The sequence below is a fragment of the Papaver somniferum genome, chromosome 4, assembly GCF_003573695.1.
Source record: "Papaver somniferum cultivar HN1 chromosome 4, ASM357369v1, whole genome shotgun sequence".
NCBI classification, from domain to species: domain Eukaryota; kingdom Viridiplantae; phylum Streptophyta; class Magnoliopsida; order Ranunculales; family Papaveraceae; genus Papaver; species Papaver somniferum.
This window is the reverse complement of record NC_039361.1, coordinates 77,145,661-77,162,468: the sequence shown is the minus strand read 5'-3', so window position 1 is coordinate 77,162,468 and position 16,808 is coordinate 77,145,661. Positions and strand designations below refer to the sequence as shown.

The window sequence follows — 16,808 nt, the reverse complement described above, 5'->3', positions numbered from 1 at the left end:
AAGTTATGTCCAAAACAGTTTTTATCAAATACCGAGGACAGTGAAGTCCGCGAACTAGGTTCACGGACTGGGTTCGCAGACCTAATTCCGAAAATTTCTGCTGAATTTTGAAGTTTGCGGACTGGGTTCGCGCACTTAGCAAATGGGAAACGTGTATACACACCTTGGAAGGCCTAAGGGCACGTTTGGGAACGTTATTATTTTATTTCGGGTTGGGTTCTTGAACCGAACTAAATACTTGATGGCCAAGCAATGTAAACCTATAAAAAGGTATTAGGTCATGTAAAATATAATCTCATATTATAATTTTGTTCTTAATTAATATTTTAGGGTTTACCCCTTTAGGGGGAAACCGGGTAATTGTGTAATCATGAGAAACTAAACCTTTGTTGATTAAGGATGAATTCAACGTTCTAAGCGAGAAGCTTTATTAATAAAACAAATCTTTTGAGAGTTTTTATCAACATCGTTTGTCTTTACCATATCTAGGGTTTATGAGTGATTCTTATATTGATTTGGGAGGCCTACTAGATCAGTATATTGATTGTTCTATTGCTAGTGGACGTTATGAGATAAGTAATCGTCGATTAACTCTCTACACAAGTAGAAATCGCGAGACCTTACAGAGGGATTCTGTGTAGCAATCGTGTGTGAAGATAACACCAGCAAGTAAACCTTGAGCAAAGAGTTTAACTACTGGGATCAACCTAATTCAGAAAGCTTAAAGCGTTGGATTGGATTACACCTTGAGTGAGCTACTACTTGGTGGTTCAGTTGAATAGAATCTGATATTCGAGAGCTTCCGTATCCGTGGTAAAAGGAGTTTTGGGATAACACTGAGCTAGCTGTTATTCTACGGTTGGTGATGAATGGTTCTTATGAACAATAGATAAGTATATTAATCCAATTATCGCTTGGTAACCGTGAAGGATTCCTTGATCATATCTCTTTTATTATTATCTTTTTATTAATCTTAAAACCAAAACCCCCATTTGTTATTTACTTTGTCTTGATGATTAAATAACCTATCAATTACATAGCTCTCTGTGGGAACGATCTCTTACTACCACTATATTACCAGTTAATTAGTGGGAAATATATTTATTAATTTGTTGAGCCTACGACAGCCCATACAAATTTTGGCGCCGCTGCAGGGGAGCTGTTGCTAATTGATTTGTTATTTGTTTAGCTTGTTTTTGTTTTATTTTCTCTTTTACTCTTGTGAGTCGTCATGTTTCCTTACGGAAATAACATATACGGGGCACAAGATTACGAATACAACAGTGGTAATCAATATGGTTTTCAATCTATTTCATACGAAAACTACCAAACATCCTATGGGTATAATTAAAACCAATATTTTGGCTATGATCAATATCCTAGAGGACCTTATGAATATTCTCATACATGTCAACAACCTTATGACGGGCATGTAAGTGAACAATCACAAGGATGGGAGGATAGTTGTGCTTCTAATCGTTTATCTTATGAACAGAAGCTTGATTGGTTGATTCTTGAGTTAAAAGCCAGTTTGTGCACGCCGGAACACCTTAATGAACAACCAAGCGCGGAGAACAATTTTCCAACTGAATCTTACTTCAATATATCTAATCAAACTCCTAATCGTTTTTATGATCATTCACCTATTCAAAAAGGGGATATTTGCTCTGGAAATAGTGTGGTGAGTGAAAGTGTAGGTTTTGATAAACGTATGGACCAACTAATCCAAGAGATGACGCATCATCAACAAGGTTTGAAACAACACATTCAAAATTTGGATGAGCGCAACAAAAAGATGGAAGAATCAAACCAAGAATTTCTAAGGAATATGGAAAATATAAATATACAAGCTGCTCAACTCATTGAGAATAAGAACGAGGAAGAAGTTTTTCCTCAAAACCAAAACGATTCTGAAATTCCTATAGATGACGAAGATTCCGATGAAGATGATCAACCTTTCGAAAGTCCATGCAACAATAATACAACTATTCCAACTCCGGATCATAATAACGATCTTTCGCCTATTCAAAAGGAGGAGATTGGGTATGACATATCTATTGTTATAAATGGTGTAACGTACTCAAACGAAGAAATTAGGAGTTGTATCAATGAACTAGACTTTTTAGGAGAGGATTCCGATTCCGATGAGGAGATTGTTGAAAAGATGGAAATTGAGAATGAAACCAAATTGATCGATTTCGTGGAAGACCCGATTGAGCTAGATAATAATAGTTCGATTGAGGACCATGATATACTTGAGATAAATAATTCATTGGAGATAATTAATGAGGATCTGGTACAAGGTTTGTCTAATCATTTGCTTAATTCTATATCTATTGATCATTTTCTTCTAATCGAAGTAGCTTCTCAAAGAGTTGTTAACCCAACTTTTAAGAAAATACTTCACTTAGGATTGGAGTTGTGTTCTTCCAAAGTTTTAACGGATTATTTTGCTTCTAAGTATCCACCGCTTGATGTGTTTGATTATAAGATTGTGCAGGTTCACCAAGCTGAGGAACCTTTTGAAGTTCCCGAATTATATGTTCTCTATCCACTTCCGAGTGTATAAAGGACTAAGTGTGGGAGAAACTTCAACAAAGTGATAGCTTCAATATTTATATATTTTGCTAATGTTTTTGTGAAGCTGTTATTTGAATTGCATATTGTTATTTGGAAGGATTACTAAATTTTCAGACTATTGGTGTACGGACGGTAACAATAACGTTGGGCTTTGACGACGTTAAACCAAGCGCTTAATGGGAGGCAACCCATCGGTTTTGTATCTCTATCCATTTTGTTTTTAATTTTCTTAGTTTTTCATATCATATCTTGCATTCCCATCTTAAATTTTACAAAGTCCTATATCTATAATGAATGTTTTGACGAAACTATTCTCGTCAGAAAATTCTAACTACGTAGTTGTCACGAAAATAGCTCTCGAGACTTCATACGAAGTACGATTTGAGTGGTTGACCACAACTTTTAAAGAGTACAGAATCAACTTTATTTTACAAAAAGAAAATATGAATTTGGAGTCTGTTAAGCTGGAGCGATAGGCCTGGACATTTGAGTTTCGGTATTTTTCCAGAACTTTTTCAGATTGCATATCAGTCAGTCCGGAGGCCATAAAAGTCAGATCGTTATTCTAAACACTGTGCGCTTTTGAAACCTTATAGAAAAGACGTAAGTGAACAACTTTCGTTTAGTATGTTTTTCCTAGTTCCATACCCATTTGTACAGTTTTTGGGTTTAATTTGCTGGGTTTAATTTGTTGTTACGTCAGAAATCAGAATTTTTAGTTTTGAACATTGAGGACAATGTTGAGTTTAAGGGTGGGGGAATAGTTAAGCATGTTTGGCTTGCATAAAAGGAAAATTAAAAAAGGAAAAAAAAATCATACTCTTTGATTTCTTGCATACTTGAGACTTCATCTTTTGGAATTAATTTTGAGCTATTTAGGATGACACTCTAAACCTTTTAAGGTTGAAACAGTACTTACGGCTATAGATTAAGTTCCATTTATTTCAATCCTTAAATATATACGTTCATAATTGAATGAGAAACTAAGATATGGTAGTAGTTTGAAAGATTCATCCTCGCAATTAATCAATACTGAATCACTTTTTTTTTTTTTTTGCAGTTTTATGCTTCTCTAAAGTGATTTGGTGGGATCCTGATACTGCCGTGGATGTTGTAGCAAGGTAATCATTGGTTGAGTATATAAAATCCCCATAAGGCAATTGTCTTACACTCATAAAGAGTGAGCAAAAAAAAAAAACATAAATAAGGCTCCTCTTCCTTTATTGACACTAATAAATGATAGGTCCGGAATTGCGGACTAATCATATTCGATGAAACAAAAACCATATCATCATTATATAGCAAGTCAAAATGACTATTTATGAGGTTCTTGACACTTGGATAGCAATATGTGTGAAAAGTTGTCCCTGTCTCCGTCGCCTAAGCAAGCGTGGAACGCAGGATCCAAGGCAACTATCATGTGCTTGCTGAAAAGGAACATGCGCTTAGAGTATCTAATCATGTCGTCGAGTTAAATGGGTGCTTCTCTCAACTATTGTGCTATAAATAAAGATCCTTTGACGACATTCATACAAGTATTGTGGGTAACATCTTTTACTTAAGTCAACATTTGCACACTTCACTTTTCTGTTTTCATTTTCTTATCTATCCATGTGATTTCAGTATGCGAGTGTTGTGACAAACGTTGCAACAAGTACGATGACTATCTTAGTAGATTTTTGCAATCAGGTTGAATGTCACACTTAAGTAATCACTTATGTGTGATGATTGGAATGTATGTGGGATGTTTGCAGCTAATGAACTTGTGCAAGCTAATTATTTGGCTTTCTATTTTGTGTCAATCCTTAGCGGTTCTTCCAAGGCGAGAGATTGGAGTAGGTTTTGTGGGTATACCTCTTGTAAACCCTCACGAGACTATAACTCGTCCACTAGGGACACCTAGGGGTTTAAAGGCATGCTATACATGCTAAGAGTAACCATATCCTCACGACATGGAGTTGTTTTATTTAGGATGAGTTTTATTTAGTTTGCTCGAGGACCAGCAAATGCTAAGTGTGGGGGAATTTGATAAGTGCATGATTGATATGATATTAGTATCCATTCCGTACTTGTTTAAGCTATTATTATTGCATATTTTCGTATTATTACTTTGGTTTTCTCTTATTTTTCTCAATTAGGTGAATCATCCAAAAATGATCTAAAAAGTTCTGAAAAGATCTAAGGAGTGAAGTATTCCAAGTATCCAAGTGCCCAAGTCCAAGAGAAGTTGAAGAAGTGCGACGAAAAGGAGCAAAACGCTCAAAATCAAGAGACGGGACAAAGACGGATCTTAACTCATTCAAATTAAGAATTTCTCATCATCATCTTGAATATAATTGAAAGATAAAAAGAATGCAAAAAGAATGAGGTGATTCTGAGTTCGGATGAAGAAGTTATGGCCAAAACAGTTTTTATCAAATACCGAGGACAGTGAAGTCCGCGAACTAGGTTCGATGAATGGGTTCGCAGACCTAATTCCGAAAATTTCTGTTGGATTTTGAAGTTTGCGGACTGGTTTCGAACACTTAGCAAATGGGAAACGTGTATACACACCTTGGAAGGCCTAAGGGCACGGTTGGGAACGTTATTTCGTTATTTCGGGTTGGGTTCTTGAACCGAACTAAATACTTGATGGCCAAGCAATGTAAATCTATAAAAAGGTATTAGGTCATGTAAAGTCGAATCTCATATTATACTTTTGTTCTTCATTAATATTTTAGGGTTTACCCCTTTAGGGGGAAACCGGGTAATTGTGTAATCATGAGAAACTAAACCTTTGTTGATTAAGGATGAATTCAATGTTCTAAGCTAGAAGCTTTATTAATAATACAAATCTATTGAGAGTTTTTATCAACATCGTTTGTCTTTACCATATCTAGGGTTTATGAGTGATTCTTATATTGATTTGGGAGGCCTACTAGAGCAGTATATTGATTGTTCTATTGCTAGTGGACGTTATGAGATAAGTAATCGTCGATTAACTCTCTACACAAGTAGAAATCGCGAGACCTTAAAGAGGGATTCTGTGTAGCAATCGTGTGTGAAGATAACACCATAAATTAAACCTTGAGCTAAGAGTTTAACTATTGGGATCAACCTAATTCGGAAAGCTTAAAGCATTGGATTGGATTACACCTTGAGTGAGCTACTACTTGGTGGTTCAGATGAATAGAATCTGATATTGGAGAGCTTCCGTATCCGTGGTAAAAGGAGTTTTGGGGATAACACTGAGCTAGCTGTTATTCTACGGGTGGTGATGAATGGTTCTTATGAACAATAGATAAGTATATTAATCCAATTATTGCTTGGTAACGGCGAAGGATTCCTTGATCATCTCTCTTTTATTATTATCTTTTTATTAATCTTAAAACCAAAACCCCCCTTTGTTATTTACTTTTTCTTGCTGATCAAATAACCTATCAATTACATAGCTCTCCGTGTGAACGATCTCTTACTACCGCTATATTACCAGTTAATTAGTGGAAAATATATTTATTAATTTTTTGAGCCTACGACAGCCCATACACCTATTCCGATTAAATTAATCATGGGCTTACTTGTGATTAATTTGATTGAGTTTTTTGGATATAGAAAATCGATCTCATGGTTTTTGGTGTCCAATAAAATCCTTCTTTTATTTTGAAATTAAGGTCGCTCTTGTTGTTCTTTCGGGAATGACATCAAATGGGGGAGAGTTCTTTTGAACTTGTGCTTAATGGTCATATCTTGAGGGGTGTGCGGCTGTGGAATTTTAGAGGGGTTATCTTGTATCTTTAAACTCCTTGATGAATGCATTTAGCTTCGGCTTTATGATTGCATCTAAATTAGTTGGTATGTATTTTTTTTTTAGTCATCAAATGTCTCTTTCGGAAATTTCATTATGATCCCGTTCTTGTACCTTTTCCAATTTTATTGACAAAAAGGGGGAGAATTAATATGTAGTTCACACTACAAATACATATGGTTTTCGGATCATTATGTAAGGGGGAGTGGTTTCCATGTGAGATGGAGTATTGACTGAGGTGGAGTGATACATATCACCATAGTATTATTATTGAAGTTGTGATAAAATTGAACTTTGACACTGTGTAATAATACTATGACACTGTATAACAATGATCGAGAATTATGTTTTCTCATTGTTATAGCTATGGATCTTCAACAACGGTGATGCTAAACTTACAACCTTTGGGATCATTGGAGTACTTGGAAGTGACGAAGATTTTGAGTAATGTTGAAGATTAGACATGCGGAATAGGAGCTACTAAAGTTTCTTTATCTTTTTTGTATTCCATATGTATCGATATTTTTGTCACTAAAATTGACAAAGGGGAAGATTGTTAGAGCATTGCTCGGTCGAACTCGCATGTGTTTCTATCTCAAGCATGTTTGTCAATGTTAGTGATCAAAACTATAAGTCTTGATTTCTAGTCTACTGATGGGCACCTAATATTGCATACATTCTTATCATTTTGTAGGTTTTTATGGCTTTTTGTTGCATGAATTCCCTATACTTACGCCAAATTATATATCTTGTATCACTTGTTCGTTTGCAAGTAAAGTTTGTGGTAATTGTCACTGATTTCTTGTTTTGTAATATTAGGGGAGATAAAAGAATGATCTGAACTTGTGATTTGAAGGAAGTGGAGCTACAGTGCCTTGTCAATTTTGTTACCAAGTCGATGTTAGGCAGACACGTATAGTGAAGAACGTGACCAAGTACCAACAGACTCGTGGAGCTAATGGACCTGCTAGTGAACCAGAAATGTAATAAGAAGAAGAAATACATGGGACATAATCCAGTGATACCCATGTTGGGAGTTAAAGAAAAGAAGCTTGGCCCAAGCTTCACTCTCATATACCAAAGCCAGACCCTCACTCCAAACAAACAGTCCCCTAATCCTCGTTTCACTTTCTCCTTCACCCCGACAACACACCATCAAATTTCAAAACCTAACTCTCTACCCCAATCTCATCGATAACCATCTCCCTCTCCCTGTCAGTTTTCAGAACTCATCACCCATACCTCTATCAACATCTTTTCCCTTTGTCAAGCTAGTTGCTTACTCTTTCTATCCTCATCTGTTTCAATCAAAACCCTAGGCTATGAAATACAAAATTAGGTCGGCTATTTTATTTTCAAAAGTGACAGGATAACAAGCATTTGATTTGAATTTGTTGCTCCTTGCGATCTCCACCAAAAAGAAGAAGCGAGATGACAAGTGAATACAAGCTACTGGCATGGTCAAATTAGGGCTGAATCTGACATCTCTGCAACACCTACAACATCAGTCAATTGAAGAAGATAAGGCAGTGGCAGTATATGAATGAAGATGATTACATAGTGGTGAGTTTTCGAGAAGAAAAATCCCTAAAATATTATATTGTGTATGTTGGTTGTAGGGTCTGAAAAAGGGAAAGAATTCATGTATAAAAAGGGGGTTATGTTGTGTAAAGAGGCAGGCAATGAGTAAGAGAGTGTGGTCTGAAAACACTTAAGTAGTTTCTTGTGTTCTTGAGAAATCAGTTGAAAAAGAATAGAATTCAGTTGGTTCTATGGTTTTATATTCAGCTGAAATTAACTTGTCTCCTGATTCTATCATGTTCTAATTTATCAAGCTAGGGCATAGATGAAGCCCTTAATTCATTGCTAGATTATTCATGTTTTCGACATGGTTCTTGTTGTGTTTCATTGAGTAAGGATGGTTTCAACCTAGTGCTGCCATTTATAACTTTCACTTAGTATGTCAGGCATCCTAAGTTGTTAGAGTAATTATATCTTATAGCTTCAACCTGTGCTTACATGATCTATTCTAATCTGTGATTAGTTGTGATGTCGAAAGACAACTAATGCTAGAGATTGATACTTCTAGTTGATGTTAAACCATATATATTGTGAACCGATTCCTTATTGAAGAAGCGAGAGACTTGTATCTTTATCGATGTTCTCCACAAAAGAAAAATGAAGTTTGTCGAAAACTGGATTTTTTACTAGAGGTTAAGCGGTGGATTCAATTGTCCTAGTACATTTACTTGTGTGTTTAAATCCTTTCTTTTTGTATTACTGTTTGTATTTCTGCATTCCTATCTGTATTTCAATCACTGCCATCATCTTGTCGTTCCGACACACAAAACCCCCGTTGTTATTTCTTATTTGAATCATTTTTAGTTAGGCTTTAGATTCAACGTTACACCGACCTAGTCTCTGTGGGTTCGACCCGTATTTGCCCTGACTACATTGTTGATACTGTGCACTTGCGGTTTAGTATAATTGTAGGCTAACTTTTTAGTCCTACCAAGTTTTTGGTGCCGTTTCCGGGGACTCGATAGCGGCGGAGTTGCTTCTTTCGTTACTCTACTGATTTTTAGATTAGTCTTGTATATATTCGTTCGAATTCTGTTTGTTATTAGCTGTTTAGATTACAAGTACTGAAGCAGTAATATTCTGTAGTTAGTCTTCCCTTCTTGTTGTTAAAAAAAAAAATTCTATTTAGATAACAACATCTGGATAAGCATCCTTTAGTTTCAGTCAATAACTGGTCCTTTCTTGAAAGTCATTTTTCAGCTGTGTGTAACTCTCTTAGTTTGCATTATACGTACTTCATTAAGTTAGGAGTCTGTGAATGTTTTGAAATTTTCTTTCTTTGTTACTCTTAACAATCTTATCTCAGTAGCATAGTTCATTTGTTTATAATCCGCATCCAGTTAGATGTAGTTTTAATATTTCAACCACTTGCATCATGTTATGGGGCTGGAATCCATCTGTAACATATTGCTATCAGTAATATTAACCATTACTTGTTTCTGTCATTAGCGTAATTAGATTGTGTTAGTTGTAACCATCTATTTATATTCCCAGGTAGTAGTAGTTGCAGTTGTTTTTAAAATTTTCAACCATTCTGTATCTGCATCTTTTCATAGTTTGTCCTGTAACTTAGTCTGCACATGTATTGATTCTCTTGGTTTCGTAGTTTAAAGCACATTAGGTCTTGTATAGTTGTTTAGTTTGCAGTCCAATATCATCTGTAAAGTTGCTGTAGGAGTGTAGTTTGCTTAAAATTGTCTGTCGTCAGTGTAACTCAGTTGTTCCATCCATTTGTATATAAAGTTTGTATCTTGTCTCACTTAAAGCTTTCAGTCTCTGCATCTTAGCCCCATAAGCATTAGCTGTAACTTTAAATTTCTATCTTTTTACTTTTCATAGTTTCATTTTAGTTAATCTATTTGCATATATATTTTGCACAATTAAAACTTCCTTTGCATCTAGCTGTAGCTGTAAAATTCAATCATTCTGTAATTTGTAATTTTCAGTTTCATCGCATTTCTGCACCTTGTTTCAGTTAGCTGCATTATTGCCAAAACTAGTTTTAGTCATTTGCATCTATAATCAATAGTATCTTCTAGTTTCAGTCATCATACATGAGTCAAGTTATACCTGCATTCTTTTAGTAGTTTTGTTAAGTTAAAAAACTTTGCGTCATTATCTGTAGTTGTAACTAAGTAGCATTTTATCTATAGCAGTAGTTTTAGTTTTTAAACCTCAACATTTTTGCATTCTGTATAAATATCTGCATCGTTGTCTTCCATTGTAGTCAAGTCACATAATTTGCGCATCTATAGAGGTAACTGTAGTATAGATTCCGTTAGTTAACTACTAATGCAAAAGTTCTCATCTCCCTGTAACTATTCCCATTAGATATTTTGTTTGCTAAATGTGCATCATTAGCCTGTAATATAGCAGTTAAGCATTCCTGCACTACATTTCCAGCTTGTCTGTATTTACGTCGTATGAGCAACTCCATTCTGTCCTGATCAGCAACAACTTAATTTTCATTATTTGTTTGCTTTGGCTACATAAAATTGAGTACTGAAATTCCTCTTTTAAACTCAACAGGTACCTGTGGTGCTGCTTTTCAAACCAAAGTTGAGGATAAAAAGATCGCGAGACAATCTGTAGGTTGTGCCTAAACCCGGTATTATACCGGCGGTATCGTGCCTCAACTTTAATATCCTTGTCTTGAACGATACACCATCTTGCATGCAAAAATAGTTGCTAAGAATTTTCAAACCCCCGCCACTTATAACATCTTTGTGAATGATCCCGTGACATTTGGGTAATTTACTTGCTAGCTGAACTGTTATTTCACTGTGCTTATCTCTACGAAATACTGTGTCTTTGTCCATGCATCTGCAAACCTGCTATCATTTGCATAAGCCATGTGTGTCTAACTTGTGCATGTGTTGTTTGAATGGGTGTTTAACATGTTGAATGGTATGTCTGTTAGGCTATGATTGTGACTTTTCGAGACCAGACCAATCGTCTAGTTAGAATTCAGCAAGAGGACGTAGTTGAGATTCCTGTGTCTGTCGAGGAAAGACCTGACCAACCTGAGACAATGGGTGACGAGGTAATCCCACCCAGCAGTCTCAAAGATTACTTGTACCCCACGAGGACAAGCCATCCCTCTTGCATTGTTCCACCAGAAACTGCTGGTCATTTTGAGCTAAAAGCGAGCACAATACATATGCTCCCTGTGTTTCTAGGGGTTGATGCTGAAAACCATTATCATCACGTGAGAGACTTTGAGGAGATTTTTGGGACTCTCAGATTCAATCAGTTGAAAGAAGAGTTCCTGAAATTGCGTTTATTTCCTTTTTCTTTGAAGGAAAAATCCAAATCTTGGCTATATGCTTTACGGCCTCAGTCTATTAGAAGTTGGGATGAACTTACGAAAGAATTTTTCAAAAATTTCTTCCCAAATCACAAAACAGCCACCATTCGTCAGGATATCAATAGTTTTGTTCAACTAGATGGGAGACATTGTCCAAGTATTTAGAAATGTTTAAGGATTTGTTACTGCAATGTCCTCACCATGGTTTCGAACAGTGGAGACTATCAACAATTCTATATGAAGGGTTGGATTTCGCCACTCGAACCTTGGTTGAATCTATGTGCAATGGTGAGTTCACAGATAAAAGTGCCGACGAGTCGTGGGCCTTCTTGCATGAAGTTTCCGAGAAAACTCAGCAATGGGAGTCTGATAGAGCACCTAGGAAGTCGACCATCAGGGGTAATGTTCATAAAATAGAGTCTGACTTTGAGGGTAATGCTAAAATAGCATCATTGGTTAGGAGAGTTGAGGCTTTAGAACTAGAGAAAAGTATGAAATCTGCTGCAACTACTTCTTGGAACCAAGTTGAGGTTTATAATTGTGTTGAGTGTAATAGTTCTGATTATCTTGTTGATAACTTCCCACAATTTCATGCATTTCAAGAGTCCAGACCTGAGCAAGCTAATCTTTTGTATCAAAAGCATGAGAATAACCCCTATTCTCAGACATATAACCCAGGGTGGAGAAACCACCCTAACTTTTCATGGTCCAAGGTCCCTGTACAAGGGGGAAATCCAGGAAACACACAAGGATATTCATATCCTAGAAACCCCCAAGTACAATCGCACACACAGTACCCGGTAGAGAAAAGGCCTAGTTTTTATGAGGGTGTAAACCAAATGAATCAAAATATTTTGCAATATCAGAAGATGAATGACCAAAGGTTTGCTAGTCTAGAACTTAAGTTGGGCCAAATTTGTGATGCTATAAATGAGAGGGAAAAGGGTAAACTCCCTAGTCAACCTCAGAAAAATCCGAAAGGCACCTTTCAGGCAAGTACATCTAATTGTAATGAGACTGCACATGCTGTCACCACTCTTCGCAGTGGTAAATTTTTTTATAACAATGTAGGCGTACCACAAACTAATGAGTCTGAGTTAGACTAATCATTGCATACAACACCACAGAAAACATCCATTGTAGAAAGTGACTCTTAGCATGTTTGTAAATCTAAATTTTTTACTGATGTTAATGTTTCTTTGTCAGCTAATGTTCCTGTTGCTCCATTTCCTTGAAGGTTGGTGCAGCAGAAGAAAGGTACCCATTACAATGAGATGTTAGAGATGTTCAAACGAGTTAACATCAACATCCCATTTCTTGAAGCAATAAAGCAGATCCCTGCTTACGCTAAGTTCTTGAAAGATCTGTGCACACAAAAGCGAAAGCTTAATGTGCATAAGCGTGCCTTTCTTGCTGAACAAGTTAGTTCTATCATTCAAAATAAGACTCCACCTAAGTTTAGAGACCCAGGTTGTCCCACAATCACTTGCATGATAGGTGACCATACGGTCAATAAGGCATTACTGGACTTAGGGGAAAGTGTTAACCTACTGCCATATTCGGTGTATGTGCAGTTGGGTCTTGGAGAGTTAAAAACCAACACCCATAACTCTGAAATTGACGGACAGATCCGTCAAAGTGCCACGTAATGTGGTAGAAGATGTTCTAATCAAGGTTGATAAGTTCTATTTTCCTGTGGACTTCATTGTATTAGATACTCAGCCTGTGCAGAACCCAGACTGTCACATTCCTGTCATTTTAGGACGTCCTTTCTTGGCGACGTCCAATGCAATCATTAACTGTCATAATGGAGTGTTGAAATTGTTGTTTGGTAACATGACTGTGGAGTTAATGTTTTTAATGCTAGCCAACAACATTTAGATCTTGATGATGATAATGATGTGCATGAAATCAACATGATTGAAAGTTTGATTCAGGATTTGTTGTCTAGTAGCATGTCTGTTGACCCTTTGCATGCTTGTTTGAATAATTTTAACTTAGATCTGTTTGATGATGAATACATAAGTGAAGTGAATTATTTGATTGAATCTTCACCTCTCATGGACACCACCAAATGGAAAGCTAGAGTGGAGCCACTTCCACTCTCTGAATCCAAGTCTGTCCCATCTCTTGTTGAGCCACCAAAGCTCGAACTGAAAACATTGCCTGACACTCTTAAATATGCATTTTTGGGATCTTCTAATGCTTTTCCTGTAATCATTTCATCCGCCTTAGATACAGAACAGGAGAGTAAGCCTTTAGAAGTACTTAAGGAGCATAAAGAAGCATTAGGATGGACCATCTCAGACCTTAAAGGCATAAGTCCCACTGTTTGCATGCATCATATAAATCTTGAAGAAAATGCTAAACCATCTAGGGAAATGCATAGGAGACTCAATCCTAACATGAAAAAGGTTGTTAAGGGTGAGATTCTAAAACTTCTTGATGCGGGTATCATATACCCGATCTCAGATAGCAAATGGGTTAGTCCCATTCAGGTTGTGCCGAAAAAATCAGGTGTTACTGTAGTTCAAAATGATAAATATGAGTTAGTTCCTACTTGAGTAACCACAGGCTGGCGAGTTTGCATTGATTATAGGAATTTGAACACAGTAACAAGGAAAGACCACTTCCCTCTTCCATTCATAGACCAAATGCTAGAACGGTTGTCTAGGCACAATTACTATTATTTCTTAGATGGCTTTTCTGGTTACAACCAGATTCATATTGCACCTGAAGATCAGGAAAAGACTATATTTACATGTCCATTTGGAACATTTGCTTATCTTCGTATGCCCTTTGGGTTATGTAATGTACCCGCCACATTTCAACGTTGTATGATGAGCATTTTCTCTGACATGATAGATAACTTCCTTGAGATCTTTATGGATGATTTCTCTGTGTTTGGATCTTCTTTTGATGAATGTTTGAACCATCTCACTCATGTGCTGATTAGATGTAAAGAGAAAATTTTGGTTTTGAATTGGGAAAAATGTCATTTTATGGTGAACTCAGGCATAGTTCTAGGACACATCATATCTGAAAAAGGCATAAAAGTAGATAAAGCTAAAGTTGACTTCATTCAACGCTTGCCGCAACCTCGCTCTATGAGGGAGGTTAGATCATTTTTAGTCCATGCTGGTTTCTATCGTAGATTCATTAAGGATTTCAGTAAGATCTCAAGGCCACTGTGTAATCTACTTGGTAAAGATGTTTCATTTGTGTTTGATGATGCTTGTGTGCGTGCATGGGAAGAACTCAAAACTCTTCTAATTTCAGCCCCTATAGTCCAACCACCTGACTGGAAATTTCATTTGAAATCATGTGTGACGCATCTGATTTTGCTGTTGGTGCTGTTTTAGGACAGCGCGTCGATAGACTTCCATATGTGATATACAATGCTAGCAAGACTCTTAATGATGATCAACTTAATTATATAACTACTGAGAAAGAGTTGCTTGCTGTTGTTTTTGCATTGGACAAGTTCAGGTCATACTTGATAGGGTCTAAGTTCATCATATACACTGATCATGTTGCCCTGAAATTCCTTCTTTCTAAGAAAGATGCTAAAGCTCGTCTCATCCGATGGATATTGCTATTGCAGGAATTCGATCTCGAAATTCGAGATAAGAAATGTTCTGAGAATGTGGTTGCTGATCACTTGTCTAGATTAAATGTTGAGTCTTTTGATGAGCCCGTGCAGATTAGAGAGTCTTTTCCTGATGAACAATTAATGCTTGTGTCTGAGTATCCTTGGTTTGCTGACATTGTGAACTATCTTGCCACGGGAAGAATGCCTTCGCATTGGTCTTGACAAGACCGTTCTAAGTTCTTGGCTGAAGTTAAATACTTCTTTTGGGATGACCCGTACCTGTTTAAGTACTGCCTTGACCAAATCATTAGAAAATGTGTCCCCAACAGTGAACAAAAAGATGTGATATCTTTTTGTCACGACCAAGCATGTTGTGGCCATTTCAGTGCCAAAAAAACTGCTGCAAAAGTCTTGCAGAGTGGGTTTTATTTGCCATCGTTATTCAAAGACTGTCATGCTTATTGTATTGCTTGTGAACGTTGTCAGAAATTAGGAAGTATTTCCAAGAGAAACATGATGCCATTGCACCCTATTTTGATTATTGAACTGTTTGATGTTTGGGGAATTGATTTCATGGGTCCGTTTCCCAATTCTGAAGGTAAGCTATACATCCTTGTTGCTGTTGATTATGTTTCTAAGTGGGTAGAAGCAGTTGCGACGAAAACAAATGACCATAGGGTGGTTCCGACCTTCTTAAAAGAAAACATATTTTCTCGTTTTGGCACACCTAGAGCTATAATTAGTGACGGTGGTTCACACTTTTGCAATAGGTCTTTTGAGTCATTAGTTCGCAAGTATGGCATAACTCATAAAGTCGCAACCCCATACCATCCACAGACCAACGTCCAAGTAAAGGTTTCTAATAGGGAAATTAAGCACATTCTAGAAAAGACTGTTAACCCGTCTAGGAAAGATTGGTCATTACGATTGAATGATGCTTTATGGGCCTATAGAACAGCATATAAAACCCCTATTGGCATGTCTCCGTACAGACTTGTGTTTGGCAAACCTTGTCATTTACCTGTTGAACTAGAACATCGAGCATATTTGGCAGTTAAGAAACTTAACTTTTCTCTTGATAAGGCAGGTTCCCAACGGAAACTCCAACTCAACGAGTTGGAAGAATTGAGGAGTGATGCTTATGACAATGCAAAGATGTACAAAGATAGAATGAAGGTGTTCCATGATAAGCGCATTTTGCGCAAGTCATTCACGCCTGGCCAGAAAGTGTTATTGTACAACTCACGTTTGCATCTTTTTCCAGGTAAATTGCGTTCTAGATGGACATGCCCGTTCATGGTGCGAACAATATTCCCTCATGGGATTGTAGAACTCGAAGATGTAGCAACAAAGAACGTCTTCAAGGGGCAAAGCCTGAAGCCGTTCCTTGAACCAATCCCACCTGAAATTGAGACAACTAATCTGGAGGACCCTGTATATTTGGATTGAAGTGGTTCACCCTTGTACATACCAGGTTTAGAATTGCTTTTTTTGTCTTTTGCTTTCTTTCGGTTTCAGTTTGATAGGCTAGTTTTTGTTGTATATAATCTATGTTTTTTTTTTTGTGATATCTACCTTGCTGCTCGACTATATGGTTTGGCAAACACTTTTTGGATCCGGTACTCTCTAACCTTTCTTTATATTCATGAACTTCATGGAATGTTATAGCTTTGTGAATCCTTAGAAACATTGAAGACATTGTTTAACATAGGTTTGGGGGTACAAGTAGATATCACATGATCTTTGTAGAAATTTGGTATGTTTGAATCTTGTGAATTGATAACATCTTAGAAAAAAATAAAAAATGGATCTCATTTACCTTGAATTGTGATACCTGCATGTATGATATCTTAGGGTTCTTGATCTAGATGATGAGGTACTAGTTTGATATCTTTCTATTCTAGCACTACAATATGTGAGTTCGATTTACATTTTTTTTTTGAAACTTTTTGAACATGTGATCT

General features: G+C 36.7%; 1 protein-coding gene across 1 annotated transcript; it reads left to right on the top strand.

Annotated features, from left to right (window-relative positions):
- Positions 1-11,419: 11,419 nt before the first annotated feature.
- LOC113272716 lies at positions 11,420-12,487 on the top strand. The gene is made up of 2 exons (XM_026522516.1): positions 11,420-12,299; positions 12,459-12,487. Exons 1-2 carry the CDS (start codon positions 11,420-11,422, stop codon positions 12,485-12,487), a joined length of 909 nt encoding a protein of 302 aa, XP_026378301.1.
- The last annotated feature ends 4,321 nt before the right edge of the window (positions 12,488-16,808 follow it).

What these genes read in the sequence shown, in the direction of transcription:
- LOC113272716 (XM_026522516.1), top strand. Translation starts at nt 11,420, where the DNA reads ATGTTTAAGGATTTGTTACTGCAATGTCCTCACCATGGTTTCGAACAG. An exon ending in TGTCACCACTCTTCGCAGTG is followed by an intron (nt 12,300 to 12,458) that starts GTAAATTTTTTT and finishes TTTCTTTGTCAG; the next exon opens with CTAATGTTCCTGTTGCTCCA.